At 43.7% G+C, this 24,372-nt stretch overlaps 1 protein-coding gene and 1 non-coding gene across 2 annotated transcripts in view; one reads left to right on the forward strand and one right to left on the reverse strand.

Annotated features, from left to right (window-relative positions):
• Positions 1-24,372, reverse strand: part of LOC126252254 (uncharacterized) — a 279,447-nt gene that overhangs the window by 232,186 nt on the left and 22,889 nt on the right. Inside the window, exon 2 of the mRNA XM_049953128.1 lies at positions 18,898-19,136. Coding sequence (XP_049809085.1) covers positions 18,898-19,136 — 239 coding nt within the window. The remainder of the gene's footprint in view (positions 1-18,897; positions 19,137-24,372) is intronic.
• On the forward strand, positions 2,310-2,384 carry Trnas-uga (transfer RNA serine (anticodon UGA)). The gene has a single exon. It is a non-coding gene; the product is annotated as a tRNA-Ser (tRNA).

A 24,372-nucleotide genomic window follows, 5' to 3' on the forward strand; every position in this document is an offset into this window, starting at 1 on the left:
TTGAGACCTAATGGTGTGGGGTGCTATTGGGCACAGCCACAAATCAGAGTTAGAACATTCCAGAGCATGGTGACCAGTGTGATCTATGTGAATGACATCCTATGCCCTGTAGCATGCCAATGCATGACCACATGTTGCTACACAACAAGTGCCTTCTTGGTGTCACAGGATGTCAGCCTTTTGCCCTGGCCCCGCCAGATCACCAAACTTGTTGCCAATCAAAAATATGTGGGATGAGGTGAAACAATGGATGTAGCCCTCTGACCCAATGCCAACCATCACAAATGAAATTTGGAACCAGGTGAATGTAGCACAGATGGCTATACCATGGGATGCCATTCATACCTTATGCATGTCAATGCCATCATGCATGGAACAAGTTATTGGAGCCCATGGCAGACCCTAGCCTACTGGGGAACAGGAAACATGCTGAACTAAGGTAACTGAAATGCTAATCATTTGTACATAACATACTAATTTACATGTCCTGTGAAAATGAGTGTCCTATCTCTAGTTGTGCATGGTGTTCTGTTTTTCCTGCACATGAGTGTACATCTACATTGCTCTTGTATCTTTTATAATGACATCCATCCACCTCCCATTTGGCCACCTTCTGGTGTTTTCTTATTTCTTGGACTTCACTTGAACACTTCTTTGGCCACTAACTATTCACGCACTTAGCTACATCACCTATCCATCTACATTTCAGTTCTTTATGGTCATTTCTTTTATTCCACACTGTTCCTTGATCCAATTATTTGTTTCCCTATTTCCTCTAGAAATTACCAACATGTATCTCTTCACTGTTTGAATTAAGAGTGCATGTCCCAACACCAAGTATCAGAATTGCTAATCTACAATGATTGTGAGCATCTCATTTCAGACTCATTGTTCCACTTAAGGTAAACTGTTTGCGTTTTGTACTGTACTGTATATTTATTGGTCCATTTCAGCATAGAGTAAAGGTTGTACAAGTGCTACTGGAGAGGTCAAAATAACACATCATCACACAAAGTATAAACAAAGAAAAAACATAAAAGCATTCATATACTCCCAGTTTGGTTGTTTGATGCACATCTGAAGAAAAATTATTATTTTCACGTATTTTAAGACTCTAGTTCAGACCAAAGACATTGCTTCATTAGGAATTCCGTTACTTAGCTCCTAAATACTGGCTCTGAAGCAGTTTTAATTTCTTCTAATACAATATCATATCACAGTGGGTTACACTTCTCTAAAGGATGATGTTCAGGCACACACTTTGTGAAGGTCTGACTTTCATCTAGTACCATAATTGTAAATATCCATGTTCTGCATTAGATTACCAGTTTTCATGAGATAATCCCTAGTAAAGCAAATTGTTTCAAGAAACACACATGGAACATCTACAACCCCAAGCTCAGTGAAATAAGGTTCACACAACTCAGTTTTTTACAGCTGCATATTATCCTCAGTGCTCTTTTTTGCATTATAAATATGTTTATGATCTGAGTAGCTATTCTCCTGAATGAGATTTTCACTCTGCAGCAGAGTGTGCGCTGATATGAAACTTCCTGGCAGATTAAAACTGTGTGCCCGACCGAGACTCGAACTCGGGACCTTTGCCTTTCGCGGGCAAGTGCTCTACCAACTGAGCTACCGAAGCACGACTCACGCCCGGTACTCACAGCTTTACTTCTGCCAGTACCTCGTCTCCTACCTTCCAAACTTTACAGAAGCTCTCCTGCGAACCATGCAGAACTAGCACTCCTGAAAGAAAAGATATTGCGGAGACATGGCTTAGCCACAGCCTGGGGGATGTTTCCAGAATGAGATTTTCACTCTGCAGTGGAGTGTGCGCTGATATGAAACTTCCTGGCAGATTAAAACTGTGTGCCCGACCGAGACTCGAACTCGGGACCTTTGCCTTTCGCGGGCAAGTGCTCTACCAACTGAGCTACCGAAGCACGACTCACGCCCGGTACTCACAGCTTTACTTCTGCCAGTACCTCGTCTCCTACCTTCCAAACTTTACAGAAGCTCTCCTGCGAACCATGCAGAACTAGCACTCCTGAAAGAAAGGATATTGCGGAGACATGGCTTAGCCACAGCCTGGGGGATGTTTCCAGAATGAGATTTTCACTCTGCAGCGGAGTGTGCACTGATATGAAACTTCCTGGCAGATTAAAACTGTGTGCCCGACCGAGACTCGAACTCGGGACCTTTGCCTTTCGCGGGCAAGTGCTCTACCAGGAGAGCTTCTGTAAAGTTTGGAAGGTAGGAGACGAGGTACTGGCAGAAGTAAAGCTGTGAGTACCGGGCGTGAGTCGTGCTTCGGTAGCTCAGTTGGTAGAGCACTTGCCCGTGAAAGGCAAAGGTCCCGAGTTCGAGTCTCGGTCGGGCACACAGTTTTAATCTGCCAGGAAGTTTCAGCTATTCTCCTGAAAAAAGACTCCATAGTGGAACTGTGTACAGCATGCCTGTGCTTTTTTTTAAATTTTTTATTTACTAGTTGTAACTTTTAATATCCTCAGTCTACGGCACATTGCTGAGTTTCTTCAATAAGTTATTCACAGATGTACACACCCATAGACCCAAAACCTTTACAACATAAAAATTTTCTACAATAACAGTAACTCACCAACACCGATTTCTTTAACAAATCAATCTGCTTTAAGAAAAATTAGGTTTTTCACACATATCATTACTTGTGATATTATTACCCCTGAACTATGTGTTGTGCAGTGATATAATTTTGCAAGTATATTCAGTAGTATATGTGGATATTGTCTGCAGAATGTATTGTGAATAGAGTTAGTATAAAAAAAAAGTGATTAATTAAAGTGAGATCTGATGCTGATGTTTTTCTGCATGAGCAGCAAAAATGCAGTTAAGTGACAAACTTTTTTCCTTTCATTATTTTGTGTGTGTGTGTGGGGGGGGGGGGAGGGGGGGGGCAAAGTGATGTGACAGCAAGAAAAGTTTTGAAAATATTTGATATTATGTGTAAAGTTTGCTGGAAGTCATTAAACACTGCCATAAGCAAATACTAGCTCTGCAGATGACGAAGAAAATGAAGAAAAGTATGATGAAATAAAAGAAATTATTCAGATAGTGAAGGGAGACGAAAATTTAATAGTCATGGGTGACTGGAATTCGGTAGTAGGAAAAGGGAGAGAAGGAAACGTAGTAGGTGAATATGGATTGGGGCTAAGAAATGAAAGAGGAAGCTGCCTGGTAGAATTTTGCACAGAGCATAACTTAATCATAGCTAACATTTGGTTCAAGAATCATGAAAGAAGGTTGTACACATGGAAGAAGCCTGGAGATACTGACAGGTTTCAGATAGATTACGTAATGGTAAGACAGAGATTTAGGAACCAGGTTTTAAATTGTAAGACATTTCTAGGGGCAGATGTGGACTCTGACCACAATCTATTGGTTATGAACTGTAGATTAAAACTGAAGAAACTGCAAAAAGGTGGGAATTTAAGGAGATGGGACCTGGATAAACTGAAAGAATCAGAGGTTGTACAGAGTTTCAGGGAGAGCATAAGGGAACAACTGTCAGGAATGGGGGAAAGAAATACAGTAGAAGAAGAATGGGTAGCTTTGAGAGATGAAGTAGTGAAGGCAGCAGAGGACCTAGTAGGTAAAAAGACGAGGGCTAGTAGAAATCCTAGGGTAACAGAAGAAATACTGAATTTAATTGATGAAAGGAGAAAATATAAAAATGCAGTAAATGAAGCAGGCAAAAAGGAATACAAACATCTCAAAAATGAGATTGACAGGAAGTGCAAAATGGCTAAGCAGGGATGGCTAGAGGACAAATGTAAGCATGTAGAGGCTTATCTCACTAGGGGTAAGATAGATACTGCCTACAGGAAAATTAAAGAGACCTTTGGAGAAAAGAGAACCACTTGTATGAATATCAAGAGCTCAGATGGAAACCCAGTTCTAAGCAAAGAAGGGAAAGCAAAAAGGTGGAGGGAGTATATAGAGGGCCTATAAGAGGGCAATGTACTTGAGGACAATATAATCAGGATGTATACATGGACAAGAAAAAAAATTCCCAGATTTCTCGGTTGAAAATACACTTTCTCCCGGGTGAAAAGACATTTTTCCCCGTGTTATGTGAGAGTGTACTCTTCCTCGGCACTGTAAAAATTATCAGTCTTTTGAATGTTTATAGTTTTATACGCCCACGTAGAATTTCCCGTAGAAAACGAAACTCATGGGGGGAAAAACACGTTTTGAAAGATCTTTGATGTGCAGCAGCAACATGTACGCTGCATATTTTCGTGTTACGAAGATGTAAATTCGGATTCCACCAAACACTACAAGTTACTTTCCAAGGCATTGAAATCGAGGTTGCGACGTGCTTTTGTAAGCCAGTCATAGCTCATGTCATGTGATCTTGCCAGCTGATGACAGCATAGGACACGTGATGTAGTCAGCCAATAGCAAGAACACTCTTAATTAGCGCGAACACACAAATAAGAAAAATGTATGGTTTAAATTAATATACATACTGTTGCTACAAGAAAAACAGAGGTTTCACATATAATCGTAGTCTCAAAGATGCAAGAGAAGCTAAGCTTCCACATATAGTGTTGATCTTTTTTGCGCGTGTTACACTTTAAGATATATCACACAAACGTGCCAGTAAAGTTTTTAATAACGACGTAAATGTCGGATCTTCTGGGTTCGAAATTCTTCCAGATGGTCGTCCTCAAAGAGTTGATTTTTAATTGAGAGTCAAACGCTCTGTGATTTAAGAAATTCAGCGTACATTCTCGCATATAGTTCATCTTGTGTAAAAGGAAATTTACTCTGAAAGCAACGCTTTTTAAACCACCATCCGCAATGTTTTCCCGTGACCTGTTAGAAACTGATTCGTTTCAGCAGTTGCCAGAGAGCGCCAGATAAGAGGCGCCACCACTCTTGCGTAGCTACGATGACACAGGAAGCCCATACGTTCGTACGTGTAAAACATTAAAAGATCTTGTACTACGTCACAAAAGAAACAAGACATCAGAGGACATTTCAAGTTCATCGGAATTTCGTGAACCATACTAAAATGCATAATTGGGCTTAAAGTGCACATTCGTATGTCCAGATTCGGACGTATATTTTCTTGGGTACCAGTACTGTATTATCTCATGTTTGGTTCTTTATTATGGCATAATGCCATGCGAGCTAGAAGACGGAAAACGTGCACTTGAAATGCAGCAAACAGTTGAAACTAGCCAACAGTGTGAAATTAAACACTTCGTTTCAAATAAATTGACTGCCTGAGCACAAAAGATTAATAAAAGCCAAATCTCTTTAGCAAAGCGACAAAAATAACTTCATTGTTCTGCAAGGTGATTAATGCTTGACTGTCAGAAACGTGGAAATAAAACGTGAAAATAATAACATATTTTAGCCTTCCGTAATTATGCGAACGTATTTTAATTCATTTGATAGCTCCCGGCCACATGAATCCGTTCTGTTTTCATTTGATGTGAGAGTAATAAATGAAGAGGAAACAGCAAAATCACTAAACATAAACACAGGTCACATGGAGACTACCCACCTCCCTACCACAACTCAGACTGCTCTATGCATCAGCCACACTTCCATAGCCAGAACCGGGAGAAGGTACTACCCATACGCTACTCAACGGCGCATGCACAAGAGCCCTCCCGCAATGGCTCGAACGAATCTAACGTAAACAGCTGTTACGTCACGCTCATCGGAGGCAATTTGTCGTTATGAATTATTGCATAGTCTTTCTAAAGCCTTTGCTGTTGGCAGACGCTTGTATGAGCACTATGTTTTGTTGTTTAAGTTTTATTTTCGTTTTTTCTTCCTCTTGTTAACGTTTTGTTGCTGCAGTATTATCCTGCAGACGCGGGATAGAGTAATATCCTTTGTTGGAGTATTGGTTCTTACCAGTCAAAAAAACAAAAATTTAACTGAAAACTAAAACAATGAAACAATCCCGGAATTCTAAAATTCCCGTGTTTTTCCCGGATGAAAAAATTCCCGGGTTTTTCCCGGATCTCCCGGTTGTCCTGGGTAGTATACACACTGTATAACGGAAATGGAAGAGGATGTAGATGAAGATGAAATGGGAGATACGATACTGCGTGAAGAGTTTGACGGAGCACTGAAAGACCTGAGTCAAAACAAGGCCCCTGGAGTAGACATCATTCCATTAGAACTACTGACGGCCTTGGGAGGGCCAGTCCTGATAAAACTCTACCATCTGGTGAGCAAGATGTATGAGACAGGCGAAATACCCTCAGACTTCAAGAAGAATATAATAATTCCAATCCCAAAGAAGGCAGGTGCTGACAGATGTGAAAATTACCGAACTATCAGTTTAATAAGTCACGGATGCAAAATACTAACACGTATTCTCTACAGACGAATGGAAAAACTGGTAGAAGCTGACCTTGGGGAAGATCAGTTTGGATTCCGTAGAAATATTGGAACACGTGGGGCAATACTGACCATACGACTTATCTTAGAAAATAGATTAAGGAAAGGCAAACCTACATTTCTAGCATTTGTAGACTTAGAGAAAGCTTTTGACAATGTTGACTGGAATACTCTCTTTCAAATTCTGAAGATGGCAGGGCTAAAATACAGGGAGCGAAAGGCTATTTACAATTTGTACAGAAAGCAGATGGCAGTTATAAGAATCGATGGGTATGAATGGGAAGCAGTGGTTGCGAAGGGAGTAAGACAGGGTTGTAGCCTATCCCCAATGTTATTCAATATGTATATTGAGCAAGCAGTGAAGGAAACAAAAGAAAAATTCAGAGCAGGTATTAAAATCCATGGAGAAGAAATAAAAACTTTGAGGTTCACCGATGACATTGTAATTCTGTCAGAGACAGCAAAGGACTTGGAAGAGCAGTTGAACGGAATGGACAGTGTCATGAAAGGAGGGTATAAGATGAACATCAACAAAAGCAAAACGAGGATAATGGAATGTAGTCGAATTAATTTGGGTGATGCTGAGGGAATTAGATTAGGAAATGAGACACTTAAAGTAGTAAAGGAGTTTTGCTATTTGGGGAACAAAATAACTGATGATGGTCGAAGTAGAGAGGATATAAAATGTAGACTGGCAATGGCAAGGAAAGCATTCCTGAAGAAGAGAAATTTGTTAACATCGAGTATAGATTTAAGTGTCAGGAAGTCATTTCTGAAAGTATTTGTATGGACTGTAGCCATGTATGGAAGTGAAACATGGACGATGACTAGTTTGGACAAGAAGAGAATAGAAGCTTTCAAAATATGGTGCTACAGAAGAATGCTGAAAATAAGATGGGTAGATCATATAATTAATGAGGAGGTATTGAATAGGATTGGGGAGAAGAGAAGTTTGTGGCACAACTTGACCAGAAGAAGGGATCGGTTGGTAGGACATGTTCTGAGGCATCAAGGGATCACCAATTTAGTATTGGAGGGCAGCGTGGAGGGTAAAAATTGTAGAGGGAGACCAAGAGATGAATACACTAAACAGATTCAGAAGGATGTAGGTTGCAGTAGGTACTGGGAGATGAAGAAGCTTGCACAGGATAGAGTAGCATGGAAACCTGCATCAAACCAGTCTCAGGACTGAAGACCACAACAACAATTTGTGTGCAGCTAGTTATGCTGCCTCAAGACATATATACGGTTTCTAACTTCAGTACTTGACTTATTGTGTTAAACCTCTGATGTGGAATTATAACTCTTAATGAATAAATTATGAAAACAAACTAAATTCTTAAATTTTGTCAATAATTTTTTGAAAACCGAAAAAAAGTTGTCCCTTTAAGCCATTACATAGGTAACCTTCAACTGAAACCATGCACCATTTAGTAATATAGATTATCTATTAAGCTTGCTATAAAGCTTCTCTATAACCATACTGTGTTTTCTGCATTTATAATTTGTTTGTGGTGAATCGTTATCAAAGACTTGACATAGAGTTTTCGGCTGTTACCTGCAAACTTCCTATTATAGATACAAAGAGTAACACACTAATATCATTAGCAAACAGAACAGATTTTTGAATCTCATATGTTCAATGAAGTCATTCATTTTATTAACCACTTTGTAATCTGAGATATTAACTGACGAAATATGATGTCTACCCAACTTAAATTTCTACACAATAAGTACTACTAACAGTATTTTTAATCAGCCAGATCCCACTTCTGACAGTTCCTTTCTCAACACAAACTCTTGTAACAGTCCATAGAATATTTCACATCCCTTTCTTTTAACTCACACTGAATTTAGTTGAAAGACAAACCTTCTCAACAGATATGTTTTTCTTAATCACTCTAATTTCCTTCTTTAACCCTTCTGCACCTTAGCTTTAACAGTCTTGTCTTTTCTCATTAATACCAAGCCCAGCCAAACTACCATGTTTTCCATTATCTTTGACAGCTCATCCCAAAGTTAAAAAATCACATCAATCATATTTTCAGCACAGTTGTGAATTTCTTCTAGAGATCCTGTAAACAATGGAGATATCCAATACTCACACTGGATTCTTCGGTTCTACTAATCTATTTCATTATCATCCCACACTCCAAAATATTCTGAAAAAGGAAGACGTCAACGAATTACTTAATAAGAACTTTTCCAATATAGTGCTTCCAATCTGTGGCTCATCACATATTCAGCTCCTATTATCTATCATTTTTTTGCTTTCACACTCTCCTTACCAAATCCATCCTTCCTTCATTGCACTAAGCAATGGTTCCCCCTCGCACTTGATTAGTTTTTAAAATGTTTTATTTGCCATGTACATTACTTATTTTTATAACACCCTTCATTTTTGTTTTGTTCTCTGTCCCACATCTAGACAACTTCGGTCTGGATTGTTAGGCGCCGGCCGCGGTGGTCTCGCGGTTCTAGGCGCGCAGTCCAGAGCCGTGCGACTGCTACGGTCACAGGTTCGAATCCTGCCTCGGGCATGGATGTGTGTGGTGTCCTTAGGTTAGTTAGGTTTAAGTAGTTCTAAGTTCTAGGGGACTGATAACCACAGCAGTTGAGTCCCATAGTGCTCAGAGCCATTTGAACCATTTTTTTGATTGTTAGGCCCTGTCTTTGATCGATTGTTTGCCTGTAGTTCATTATTAGCATCAGCAGTTTGAATCTTGATTTGTTGTTGTTTGTGATTATTTCATGTGTGTCATGTGTTGCTTCTACGAGGTGTGTCCCAAAAATAATGAAACATATATTTTTTGCTACGCCCTGATAGTTTTTAGCAACTGATAGTCCCAACCTCACTCAAACTAAATTCTTTTTGTTCCCTAAGGTCAGGAATGTACTCAAAGGACTTCATTTTCACGGCACGGAGGCTACTCAAGCAGCTATAACAACAGTTTTAAAGGACACTCCCATCGAGGCTTTCAATAGGTGTGGCATGAGAGAGTTGGTGGAAAAAAATGTGGAGATGCTCCTGGAGAGTACTTTGAAATATATTAAACTATTGTAGATATACCATTAACATATCCTTAAAACTAATAATTAATGCTGCCTGCAATGTTAAGAACATAACATATCATGTGCTTCATAGGCAATAAAATAAAAACAATATACAGGGATCAGGCAAAAATATGAAAACACTGCAAGAAATGCATGTTTGAACATAAATGTAGATTTTAATCAACCCTGCAGATTGCACTGTCATATTTGATCAGGAACAGCATCTGCACAATGTCCTTAATATGTTGCAAGTGTCGGTTGGGATCAGAACAATATACTGAGTAGTCATGATGTGTTTGTTGGAACCAAGTGAAATTGAATGTGGACAAATTGTTGGTGCTCGTATGACGGATGCTTCCATAATCGTTGTTGCTGTTGTGGTCTTCAGTCCTGAGACTGGTTTGATGCAGCTCTCCATGCTACTCTATCCTGTGCAAGTTTCTTTATCTCCCAGTACCTACTGCAGCCTACATCCTTCTGAATCTGCTTAGTGTATTCATCTCTTGGTCTCCCTCTATGATTTTTACTCTCCACGCTGCCCTCCAATACTAAATTGGTGATCCCTCGATGTCTCAGAACAAGTCCTACTAACCGATCCCTTCTTCTAGTCAAGTTCTGCCACAAGCTCCTCTTCTCCCCAATTCTATTCAATACCTCCTCATTAGTTATATGATCTACCCATCTAATCTTCAGCATTCTTCTGTAGCACCACATTTTGAGAGCTTCTATTCTCTTCTTGTCTAAGCTATTTGTCATCCACGTTTCACTTCCAAACATGGCTACACTTCATACAAATACTTTCAGAAACGACTTCCTGACACTTAAATCTATACTCGATGTTAACAAATTTCTCTTCTTCAGAAATGCTTTCCTTGCCATTGCCAGTCTACATTTGATATCCTCTCTACTTCAACCATCATCAGTTATTTTGCTCCCCAAATAGCACAACTCCTTTACTACTTTAAATGTCTCATTTCCTAATCTAATTCCCTCAGCATCACCCAAATTAATTCGACTACATTCCATTATCCTCGTTTTGCTTTTGTTGATGTTCATCTTATGCCCTCCTTCCAAGACACTGCCCATTCCGTTCAACTGCTCTTCCAAGTCCTTTGCTGTCCCTGACAGAATTACAATGTCATCGGTGAACCTCAAAGTTTTTATTTCTTCTCCTTGGATTTTAATACCTACTCCGAACTTTTCTTTTGTTTCCTTCATTGCTTGCTCAATATACAGATTGAATAACATTGGGGATAGGCTACAACCCTGTCTCACTCCCTTCACAACCACTGCTTCCCTTTCATACCCCTCGATTCTTATAACTGCCATCTGCTTTCTGTACAAATTGTAAATAGCCTTTCGCTCTCTGTATTTTACCCCTGCCACCTTCAGAATTTGAAAGAGAGTATTCCAATCAAAATTGTCAAAAGCTTTCTCTAAGTCTAAAAATGCTAGAAACATAGGTTTGCCTTTCCTTAATCTTTCTTCTAAGATAAGTCGTAGGGTCAGTATTGCCTCACGTGTTCCAACATTTCTACAGAATCCAAACTGATCTTCCCCGAGGTTGGCTTCTATCAGTTTCTCCATTCATCTGTAAAGAACTCACATTAGTATTTTGCAGCTGTGACTTATTAAACTAATAGTTCAGTAATTTTCACTTCAGTCAACACCTGCTTTCTTTGAGATTGGGATTATTATATTCTTCTTGAAGTCTGAGGATATTTCGCCTGTCTCATACATCTTGCTCACCAGATGGTAAGAGTTTTGTCAGGACTTCCATAATCAAGGCAGTCAAAATGAAATGTATTTCAAGAGGCACCATATCAACACTGAAAGATCACATTACTGCTGTGGCACCGATGAGGTCAACACCAGCATCGATATGCGTTCGTCTGTGGACTCTGAGCATCGTCTTTGGATGCTGAGCATTGCCTTTGGGGTGTTCCGCCATGTCAGTTCTTTGTCAACATTGCTTGTGTTTAGGTGAATAAATGAACTATTGCAACATGGGTGTTGTTTGGTGTAACCAACCCGAACTTCTCCCTCACTGGTGACCCAGAGTTGTAACGTCTTCCGTTTTCGCCGTTGTACTGTGTCCGCGACCTCCGCGTCGGAGCATTACATCGACACAGCATTCGAACAATGACTTTGGCCCAGTGCCTAATGCTGGATTTTGTGATTGACATACATCATGTTGCGGGCTATGTACATCCACCAGGACTGCAACATGATACCTATCACTCGATGATTCTGCCGATTTCGCTGGGCATTCTTCAGCCTGCAACAATAAGTGAGGTTAGGAGTGTGCATGACTCTGGCTATCAAACGCCTTTGTTCCCACCACACGTGCCCTCCCTCATCGACTGTGCAGTTACCTCTTACAGATCTCCGTGCAGTGCAAGACCAATGTCAATTTCTGCAAATGCTTTGTCGGACAACCTACTACCGCCAGGACAATGGTTTGCCACGCCGAAATCCGTGCAGTACCACACGGGACCGAGCGAGGTGGCGCAGTGGTTAGCACACTGGACTCGCATTCGGGAGGACGACGGTTCAATCCCGTCTCCGGCCATCCTGATTTAGGTTTTCCGTGATTTCCCTAAATCGTTTCAGGCAAATGCCGGGATGGTTCCTTTGAAAGGGCACGGCCGATTTCCTTCCACATCCTTCCGTAACCCGAGCTTGCGCTCCGTCTCTAATGACCTCGTTGTCGACGGGACGTTAAACACTAATCACCACCACCACCACCACACGGATACCTGCCACGTGGCCAGAACTGCTTCGTTCACAGGTCAACCTCTGCAGCATCCGACCACGCCCACGCCTGCCTCGGTTCAGCATCAGCACACGCCTTTCTACTTTGATACCTCAGCCAGCAACGGAACAATAACTTCGTTATCTGTGCCTGACCTCAACTTCTGCCCCTCTGCTACGCCTCAGTGTTTTGTGCCACGACATTCACCTTATCCGCACACCGTTTTGAGTGGAGTGACTATGAACAGTGAACATTCACACATTCTGTCCCACGTTCGACACCTTTTCCCACACTGTGTTTCTGGACAGCCCGCACCTCCGCAGCCTCCCTGCAACACAGGTGGCCCTGGCTCTGATCATACATCAAGTTTTCCGCGGACTAACATGCGTTCTCAAACTTTGAACTTTTTCTCACCTGTTGCCCCTGCGCCGGCTCCAGTCGAGAATCTGCTACCGTTCTCGGCACATCTCAGTGCCTCATCCATGTCAGTCTTCCGCAACGCGTCAATCCGAACACACCTGCAACATGTTGAGCTTCTGCAACCGCAATTGACACATTACGGTGTCTCACCCACGTCAGCCTTCCGCGTCGCGACGGATCGCGCTCAACGACAACGTGTCACCTTCACGCTGCCACCCGAACAGCCGTCGTTGCCACATCTGCTGAAGGCACACTCTCCTGGGATACTACAGCAACAACAGCTCGATTCAGGCAGTGCCCTAACGAACTCAACTCTACCTTTTCTTCCGAACATTCTACAACAATTTCCGACACTGCCGCCATTTAATCCTGACAGAGGAACAACCTGGTTCAGAATTATGGACGAAGTGTTCGACCATTACAAACTCGACGAGTCAACAGGTTTCTGTGCCTCATCACCCACCTGCACGACCAGGAGGACTTGATTGCTGACCTGTTTGACACCCCGGACTCATCTTCCCGGTACACTCTAGCCAAAAAGACAGTTCTATGTCGGCTTGCACGCTCAACTGAGGCAACAATACAGCAACCGCTCCATGTCAAGCAACTAGGCAATGACAAACCTTCCCAGCTCTGGAGACAGCTACGTGCCCTGGTCAACGCTGATCTACTCTCTGACTCAGCTCTCCTTGACATCTGGTCAGATAAACTATCTCCTCACATCCGCTTTGCTCTGGCTCAAAGGTCTCCTGAACCTGTCGAGCAAAGAATGACAATTGCTGACAAGCTACGCGATACATCACTGCTCTATTTCGCCAGCCAATGCCTAACTGACAAGTCTTAGGTTCAGGCTCATCACCCTGCATCTGGACGCGGCCAGGGCCGTACTGTGCCGAGTGTTCTGCTCGCTCCGGGATGCAGTAAACAAGCAACTGGGATGTCACCTGCTCCGCCCCCAGTCACGCCCCCTCCTGCAACCAAACCTGCTGCAGCCACCGAACCTCGGCCACCGCCACTGGCAACGAACTTTCCGCAGGAAATGCAACTGAACTACCCATACTGTTACTTCCTCACAAGGTTCAGTGAGGTGGCACGGAACTGCAGACCACCCTGCTACTTCCCAAACGCCAATCGCAGGTAAGTCCGGGTGCCGCCACCTGCGCAGATGACAGGCAACCCCCAGTGCTCCATTCTGTCCGGGAATGACCGGATAATTGCGGACGACTTTACATTAAAGACATTTCATCGGGATACCATTTCCTAGTGGACACAGGTGCCGATGTTTCACTGCTGCCTACGTCCTTAGCGTCGTTGAACATCTGCCCTCATCATACTTCACTGCAAGCCGTGAATTCAACTAAACTACAATGCTCGGGTTCAACATCCCACGTCGTCTCACTCTCCGCAAACTACAAACTCGAGTGGACTATTTTAGTGTGCGAAATTTACGGACCTATATTAGGCATTGACTTCTTGCGACACCACAAACTTTCACCGGAACTAGTGCAAAACACCATGTTACATCCAAGACTCACTTCCCCTGTGCTCCATCGAGCAAGCCCTCCCGTGATACATTGGTCCGGTCTCATCTCATCTGTAAATGCTTGTCTCTGTCAACAACGTTACAAGAAACCACCCACAAGTGCCTTGTCGAGCTTGAACACATCGCTCGCCTATGCAAGGAAAACATCGAGCTCTCCCTCCGGCTCCATGAAACACAGCTCCAGCTCTCTGACGCAGCAAAGGAATTACAGACACTACAGCAAGGACAAAGCAAGGTCAGTAAGTGCGCCGAATCTGCTTGCAATCCCAGCAAACGAGCCTCCGTGTGTTTACCTCCCACTACGCCTCACAACTGTGCTATCAAGACTGCCATAACGTGTACTGACAGTTCCACAGGGCCACACCCTCCTACACGGCAGTGTTTGACACTTGGCTGGACACAAGTGTGCATGCACGACAAGCGTCACATGTTCTCAAACTGATGGCTCCTACCCCGCCCCTCGCGGACAGCACCTCAAACTATGCAACTTCGGCTCCTGCATGCCACCGTGCGACTGCCACTGACAACACAAACAGCGTACTCACGCCAAGCATTTCGCCCGCGACCGTGCTGCCACAGGCCGCGCCCTCGGAGAATGTACTCAGTAAAGGCTCACAAGCTCTACCGAGCTCACCCAACCACGGTGCCACTGCTTCGAGCGACGGCCATCTTGTCGCGTTGACTCCTGGTACACTTCGCCACCTCGGCTCCCGTCGGATCCGCTGAGTGGCTCCGAACACCACGAGCTCGCCTCGCCTGCCCCGCCCGCCACACATTGTAAACAAACCACCTCCCGTGCTGCCGGCAACATTTCCGTCGTCACCAACAGCACGGTTCACAAGCTTTGCCTCATGTCAGGTCCCCCGTTCTCTAGTAAACCACGTCGACCTTGTCCCGAGCGCCTCTCCAACCATAAAAATCAGATTTCTGCACTACTAAAGCTCCGGCGTCATTGAACCCTCTGCCAGTAGCTGGTCTACGCCCATACATACGACACCCGAGAAAGACGGGTCCTGGCGCATGTGCGGAGACTACCGTACTAAACGCATCAACAATTATGGACACCTACCCCATACCCAACTTTGCTGACTTTACCAGTTCCCTCGCAGGTGCGACCAAGCTCTCTGTCATTGATTGCAAACGAGCCTACCACCAGACCCCACGGCACCTGAAGACATAGAGAAGACAGCAATCACCACCCTGATCGGGTTATTTCAGTTTCGATTCATGCCCTTCGGTCTGAAAAAGCAACCCAGACCTGGCAACGCTTCATCAACCAAGTGCTATTCGACCTAAAATTCAGCTTTCTTGTGTTCAGCTCCTCCGCCAAGGACAACATTCGACATGTGCAAACTGTATGACGACTCTCGTGGCAGCAGGCATCGCGACCAACCAGGACAAATTGCAGCTACATCAACCCACTGTAACTGAGAAAGCACAAACAATACTAAACCTACCCACACCTTCGTCATTCAAAGAGCTCTGGCACTTTCTGGGGCCGGTTAATTATTATCGCCGACATCTACCTCGGGCTGCGGATATTCAGGCTCCACTGATGGATGCCTTGGCAGGCACCAACACTTCTGGACCTCGGCCCATTCCATGGACCCCTGTTATGACTGTCTCTTTTACTGTCCTCAAAAATCTCCTTGCCAAGGCCTGCACCATCGCGCATCCTCATCCCAATGCGAAGCTTTTCATCACCACAGACGCGAGCGATACTGCTATCGGCACTGTCCTTAGCCAGACAATCGATGGCCAAACTTCGCCTCTGCAATTCTTCTTGCACAAGCTCACCAATGCACAACGGAAATATTCCGCATTTGACAGGGAGCTGATCGCAGTCTACGAAGCGATCAAGCATTTTAAGACTGACGTTGAGGGACGCCCATTCTGTGTTTTAATGGACCACAAACCCCTGGCTGCGGCCACTACAAACCTGTCAGCTGACCCACCTCCTCGCCGCTTCAGATACATGGACTTCATATCTCAGTTCACCACTGATGTCAGACACATAAAGGGTGCTGACAATATAGTTGCTGATCTCCTTTCACGAGTCGACGCCGTCCATTCGCTGTTAGACCTGTCTGAACTGCCTAACCTCCAACCTACCTACAAGGAAACACAAAACCTGATTTCAGACTCTACCTCTTCACTATACTTCATCCGCACCACCTTCCCTAGCATTTCTGGTGAGATCTGGTGTGACGACAGTACGGGCACGCTACGCCTCCTCATCCCGACCACGCTCCGTCGAACTGTCTTCAACGCATTGCATAATTTAGCCCACCCTGGTGTTCATGAGTCCACCCACCTCGTAGCGGAGTGCTTTGTGTGGAGAAATGTCAACAAGGACTGCCAGCATTGGGCACGCTCCTGCGTCGCGTGCCAACGCTGCAAAGTACACAAGCACACTTCACCTCCCCTCGGCGCCTTTTCGAACCCTCCTGGGCGTTTCCACATATTCATATTGACATTGTCACCATCCCCCCCTCTAAAGGCTTTCGTTGTGTTCTCTCGTCTATCGACCCAACAACTCGCTGGGTCGAGGCTGTCCCCCTCCCCAATATTATGGGAGAAACTGTTGCTCAAGTTTTCGCCAAGTTATGGGTATCGCGTTTCGGATGTCCAGCTATCATCATTACTGACCAGGGCAGACAATTTGAGTCAGCCCTGTTCAACAAGATTTGCAACATTTGCAGCATCCGGCGCATCCATACCACAGCATATCACCCACAAAGTAACGGGCTAGTCGAGTGCTAGCACCCACTTTCAAGGTGGCTCTTCGATGCCACGACTCTCTATGGACAGAGGCCCTTCCCCTTGTGCAACTCGGCATTCGTGCAGTCTATAAGGAAGACCTCAAAGGTACAATAGCCGAGTTCGTATACGGCCAGAACATTGTTCTCCCTGGCGAACTTGTGAGCCCTTCCGCTTCTCTCCCTCAGTCTGAGTTACCTTCCTTCGTGGACCGTGTCAGACGCCACTTCATCAACCTCCATATTCCTCCGCCCACCAGCCATTCCCGCTCTAAGGTTCACATCCCGAAATCTCTGGACAATTCTGAGTACGTCATGCTCCGAGATGACACTGTCCGTGCTCCCCTCCAACCTCCATATACCGGCCCGTACCGAGTTCTCCGGCGCCCAGCCAACACCTATGACATCCAGATGAAAGATTCAACTGTTACAGTCTCTCTCAACAGACTTAAGCCTGCTCATGTCGAGCCTTTTTCTACACCCCTTCAGGCCACGACCACGCCCCTCACTATCGTGGCTCACGACGCTCCGACCACTCCCTCCACGTCAGACTTACACACTCGATCGAGTGACTTTCAGCTCCAATCGTCAAGCTCTCCTCTGACCTCGCACTCTACCCCGCTCTCACGCACTCCATCGAGTGACTACATGCTCCCCACTTCGAGCTTACCTACGATCACAACCTCGCCGCCGGTCCCTTCGACCTCTCCACCATCGCCTGCCTCGCCCTGTCGAGGTTTCTCATGCCCCCCCATCTTGAACGAAGCATTTGTGCCTGTCTCCCCGGACATAATCCACAACATCTCAATAATATTGTGCAATGATACACTGTTCGTCGTGTCTTTCTCTTCATCCAGTGCTCATGACACAACCTCCACCATTCCCTGCCACCTGGTGCAATGTGTTCCCCTCCCACCCGACTTCGACCTGGACATGCTTCGTGTGTTCACTACGCCCACCGGAGACATCGTCGTTGTCGCTCCGTTCCACTCGCAAACCACCGGCCTACCTGTCGCTGCACGCCCATGACACCCGGCTCGCTTCAACGACTTCCAGGTTCGATAGCCGAACCTTCCTTCACGACAACTACCCACACAGCTCCCCGACGATGCCATCAAGCTGACGGTGGTCCGGCTCCCGCGGACCAACCCTGCCGACACCTTAGTCACTCCCCCCCCCCCCCCCTGGCCTCTCAAGAGTACTCCGTAGTGAGAGGGATTGGGGGGGGGGGGGGGGAGCTATGTGGTGCTGATGAGATTGACTCCACATCGGTATGCATTCGTCTGTGGACTCTGAGCATTGTCTTTGGACACTGAGAATTGTCTTTGGGCTGTTCTGCCATGTCAGTTCTTTGTGAGCCTTGCTTGTGTTTAGGTGAATAAATGAACTATCGCAAAATGGGTGTTGTTTGGTGTAACCAACCCGAACTTCTCCCTCACTGCCAAGGGTTATGTTACCATTCTTGTTTATCAGCTCCATCCCATGGTACAATTTTTGTTTCCCAATTGTGATGCTGTATTCCACAAAGACAGAGTCCCTGCTCTCACAGCTTGCATCTTTCAGGACTGGTTTTCTGGGCACAAGGATGAATTCCTGCATCTCCCATGGCCACCAGCTACCAGATCTCAATATTATTGAGTCTTTGTGGTCTACTGAAAGAAGGGTGTGTGATTGCTACCTACCTCAGTCATTGATACTCGAACTTGCTACTATTTTTCAGAAAGAATGGTATAAGCTTCCCTTGAAAACCGCACAGTACCTGTATTTATCCACTGTAAGTTGTTTTGATTGCTAACAGGTTTCCTGCACTGTATTAAGCATGGGTTTTCAGTGTTTCCATATTTTTATCCAACCTCTGTATGTGATCAGTGAATTCACCAGTAATCCTTTCCTAGGGTGTGCACAATTCTTAGAAAAAATATTGACCACAGAAGGAATAAGACACGTTGGTAACTCACCTTACGATGTTCTGAGCCTCCAAGTTCATAATATTTAATTACAGAATTACAAAAATGAGCTTTGAGTGTACGCCTTTTCCTTCTGCTGAAAACACTAAGATTAACACACTCAACTGGTATAATAGAAATTAGTTCCAGTGTTTCAATTTCTGGATCTAGTCCCAAGCAATAACCGATTTCCACCTCATCTGCAGGTGTGATCATATCTCCAGCAATAATGAGATTTCTTGGAGTCAGTCCTGAAAATTCAAAGCAATTCCTAACATCAGGCAATTTTTTTTTCAATTTCTTGATTCTTAAGTAAGATCTAAATCATACAAACAAATAAAAGTAGGAACTATATTCAAATATATAAAAAGTTCCAGGTATCTACTACTACTGCTACTCCAAAAGATACGGGAAACTGTTAGATATGAATTTCTTATTTTCAAAACAAAAAAATTAATCATGAAGATCTATAGGCTGCAAAGGAGTGAGGAAGAAACTTCAAAATAGAATAAAAGGATTTTTGTTTACATGGCAGTTTTTATGTTCCACTTAGGCAGTATGCCTAGTCTATGTAAAAATCTTCACTTACCAAGCAATAACAGAAACAGGTACATACAGTGATGAACCAGAACTTTATGGCCACTGTCCAACATGAGACAATGCCACCTAGCAGCATTACGGACAAATGATGTGATAAGGAAAGTCTAAAAGTGCAGCAGAGATAATGGTCAATCATTCTATCAACAATATGGGCCACAAACAGGGAAATCCACTGACATAAGTGACTTTTACAGAAGAGATTGTTATGGCCTGTCACCTGATAATAAGCACATCAGAAATGGCAAAGCTGGTTGTCTTTTCAAATGCTATAGTTGTAACATGTATGGAGAGTGGCTGAAGGATGGTGAAACTCTGAACAGGTGACGGGCTGTCGGACATCCACACCTGCTATCTCTGTAAAGTAGGAAAGGCAGAGATACATGGCAGATCTGATGACAGAGTACAATACTGTAATAGTGCAGGCACAAGTGTTTAGGAGTACAATATTCAGCGTACACTGCTGAACATGGGGCTCGGCTCTACAGTAGATGACACCTATGTGTTCCAATGTTGACCCAACAACACCTTCAGTTACAATTGCAGTGGGCACAGGATCATCTCCATTGGACCATGGCCCAATGGAAATGTGCTACATGCAATCTTGTTCATTGTGATACCAGATCAATGGTCATATTCAGATACACCTTCCTAGACAAATGGCTGCTCAAAACATGGATGTAAGCTGGTGGGAGCAGTATTATGTTATGGTGCACACTCACTTGGGCTTCTTTGGGAATCTGGGGTAGTAATTGAGGGCACCGCTATAGCTGTGGACTATGTGAACATGTTATGGACCTCCTGCATGGCAGTATGCCTAGTCTACTTCAAAATCTTCACTTGCTAAGCAACAACAGAAACAGGCACATACAGTAATGAACCAGAACTTTATGGCCACTGTCCAACACGAGATAATGCCACCTAGCAGCGTTACAGGCAAATGATGGCAATGGCATTTTCCAGCATGATGACTGTATGACTGTCCGTATCACAAACCCACAATTGCGCTACAGTGGTTTGAGAAACATGATGGTGAACTCACTTTGTTACCTTGGCCTCCAAATTTGTCTTAATTGACTCAAACGGAACACATCTTAGACTTTACTGGGTATCAGCTCTACACCTGCATATCATTGACTTGACATTTGTGAGAATTGTATGATCTGTGCATTGACATATGGTGTCACAAACCTTCACAAACTTGTCAATGACTTGTTGAATCCATGCCAAGTGGAACTGCTACTGTACCATATTCCAAAGGTTGTAATGGAACTGGTCAATGGCCTTACCAAGTGTACAAGTATGAAATGCAGATTTGTCTAAAAAACATGTTAAATTTAGAAGAATGATAAATAGTGATTTATTCAAAGTAGGCTCCATTGTTTGTTATACATTTTCCCATCTTTTGAGCAATTTGTGAATACTGTGCCAGTAAAAATTTTCCCCTTGTGCTGTGAACCATTCATCGAGCCATTTTTTCACATCTTTGTATGAACAAAGCGCTGGTCAGGAAGTGCATGACCCATTGATGCAAACAATGAGAAAGCTGCATGGGGTAGAACTCCCCAGCCAAGTGCTTCCAGCATGTTACAAACTGGTTTTGTCATATGTGAAAGAGCACTGTCATGAAGAAAAATGATTTTGTGTTGCGTCTTTTAATATTGTGCCCTCTTTTTCAAGCAGCAAATGATTCGAAATCAGACAATTGTTGTTGGTAACATTTAGTATTAACTGTTTCCCCAGGTTTTAACAACTCATAATAGACCACGCCCATCTGATCGCATGAAACAGAGCATCGTCTTTCTGTCAAAGTGACTGATCTTGTGGTCAATGTGGATGGTGTGCCTGGGTCTACCCATGATTTTTTACACTTGGGATTCTCAAAATAAATCCACTTTTCATCCCCTGTAACTACGCAATGTAGAAATTTTGTACCAAGCGAGCAAAATGTCACAAGTGTTTTTGCCCTTTTCTATTCACTTGTCGTTCAACTCATGCGACACCCATCTACAGGTCTTCTGAAACTTTCCCATCTCCCATAGCTGACTGGAAACAGCTTGTTGACTAATGCTTAGTTGCTCAGTGAGTTTTTGAGTTTGCAAATCAGCTTATCATCTTTGTTCAACAATACTTCCAATTCCACATCTTTGTTTTGGCGGTTTTACATGTTCCTCATCTCCTACATCAAAGCTACCATTTCTGAAACACCGAAAACATCGTTACTACATGTGACAGAGCATGTTCACTATACGATTCTTGAAATAATTAGTATGATTCAGCAGCAGTTTTCTTCAAATGAAAACAAAAAATTAAAGCTGTTCACAAATGGTATTGTGTTCAGTATAAATTTCAACATATTGAACACAACTACACAACACTATTCACGCACTTTTCCAACTTATCGCTCATGCATGTCTGACACTTGTTGATGACATAACAAAATGGCACAGTGTCCAATCCTTACAGCGCAAACTGCGTTATTGTGACATCTGTTGTCTGAAATTTGCATTTCATACATGTACACCTGGCATTTTCACCACAAGCCAGAATTCACAGTATTCTTAAATGATCAGAGCACTCAATACATACAAACTCTTGGAGTACCAAGTACACAGACATTTTCTTGGATATCACATAAATTTTAACTTCTGAGACAACAAATAGTAAAATATTATTTTCTTTGTATTCCAATTTAAAGATTTATGTTTAAACATTGACTCTAACATAAATATATTTATTAATTCGTTTTCAACTAAGCTAATTATTTCCAAATAACTTCCGGGAATTCAGCCAGGGAACACTTTCAGCGATCACCGATATTTTGGCGCGAGAACACCCCACCATTTTCAAGGCAATTGCAATGGACAGGCGACGTATATGCAAATTTAAAACCTCTGTTGCTGAAAGTGTTACCTAGCTGAATTCCCGAAAGCGATATGAAAGTTGTATACATCAGAAGAAGCTCAGGTCTCACATTGTTTACCTCTACGGGGAGGAAATGTATCGGTGTTTACGTAAGTTGGATAAACTTCGTTGCTGTCGAGTTAGACTGCAATGCGCTTTGTCGTTTTTATTGATGTGTCGTGATGAAAATCATGTCCCAACATTTGCCAAGGTTGTGCACCATATTAATTCTCCTGCCATCAGTTGCATCAAGCAACTTGCTGGCATGGCTCTTGTTCATGAAAGGATTTGTTTCACTCGTCGACGTTTGGATTCTGTTTCCAAAGAATTGTTTCGTTTTTATTTAATGGTTGCATTGGAATTGTCTGATTTCACTTGGGATTGGTTGGACGGTGCCTCCTCATGGACTCAAGCTGACTGGGAATACAATTCCATTACTGCCCAGCATTTGGCAAAGTTTGAACATTTTCAACGCACTGAATCTGATGTTATATCTCGACGTTCTGTGACAAATCTCACAGAGAAATCTTCTGACGACACAACCTTATCCATGCTTGGGAAGGGTTTAAATTTTGCACCCACTCCAAAGAGTTTGCCGGTAGTTGATTTTATTAGTTCAATTGAAGAGGCAGTTTGCAAACTGCCTCCTGACACTGCAGAGGAGGTTAGGAAGAGACATGCCGTGTGTTGACTAGGGCTCGTCCACCCAAGAGTAATGTAACAGCAGCAGAGAGGGCTGCTTTACACTCTCTCAAAGTTGATCCTGATAACTAGTTATTTTACCTGTGGACAAGGGCAATGCCACCGTTGTTTTAAATAAACAGGGTTATGTACAAAAGATGCAGCGTTTACTATCTGATTCAGCGTATCGTAGAATCGATGCTGACCCCACAAAAAGTGTTGAGAGAAAGACCAACAGCCTCCTGAATAAAAGTGGTTTGTCGCAGGACACTATCAAGAGTTTTAACACCTATAGTGCTGTTCCCCCTAGGTTATATGGCCTTCTGAAGGTTCACAACGAAGGGGTTCCTTTCTGTCCTATAGTGAGTAACATCGGCACTCCGACACATCGTGTAGCCAAGCATCTTGCTTCTCTATAGAGTCCACAAGTAGGTCGGCGTGAACATCATATCAGGAACTCATCTGATTTTTTACCTCGTTTGCAGGGACTGCGGTTGAATGACTCTGATATTTTAGTGAGATTTGATGTGGTCTCTCTCTTCACTAGTGTTCCTCTGTCTGATTCATTGAGGTTAATTGAGGCTAGGTTTCGTGCTGAATTAACTAATCTCTTTTGGCATATATTGACATCCACTTACTTTTTATTCAATGACCAGTATTACGAGCAGCCAGATGGAGTTGTGATGGGTAGTCCGTTGTCTATTGTGATCGCAAATTTGTTTATGGAAGACTTCGAGGAACGTGCATTGGAGTCAGTGCCTTTGAAACCCACCTGTTCCTTTAGATATGTTGACGATACCTTTGTTGAAACATCCTGGTAGATTAAAACTGTGTGTCGGACCGAGACTCGAACTCCGGACTTTTGCCTTTCACGGGCAAATGCTCTACCAACTGAGCTACCCAAGCACGACTCACGCCCTGTCCTCACAGCTTCACACCTGCCAGTACCTTGTCTCCTACCTTCCAAACTTTACAGAAGCCCTTCTGCGACCTCGCAGAACTAGCACTCCTGAAAGAAAGGATATTGCGGAGACATGGCTTAGCCACAGCGTGGGAGATGTTTCCAGAGTGAAATTTTCACTCTGCAGTGGAGTGTGAGCTGATATGAAACTTCCTGGCAGATTAAAACTGTGTGCTGGACCAAGATTCGAACTTGGGACCTTTGCCTTTCGTGGGAAAATGCTCTACCAACTAAGCTGCCCAAGCATGACTTACACCCCGTCCTCACAGCTTCAAACCTGCCAGTACGTCATCTCCTACCTTCCAAACTTTACAGGAGCTCTTCTGCAACCTTGCAGAACTAGC

Source organism: Schistocerca nitens, chromosome 4 (assembly GCF_023898315.1).
Source record: "Schistocerca nitens isolate TAMUIC-IGC-003100 chromosome 4, iqSchNite1.1, whole genome shotgun sequence".
NCBI classification, from domain to species: domain Eukaryota; kingdom Metazoa; phylum Arthropoda; class Insecta; order Orthoptera; family Acrididae; genus Schistocerca; species Schistocerca nitens.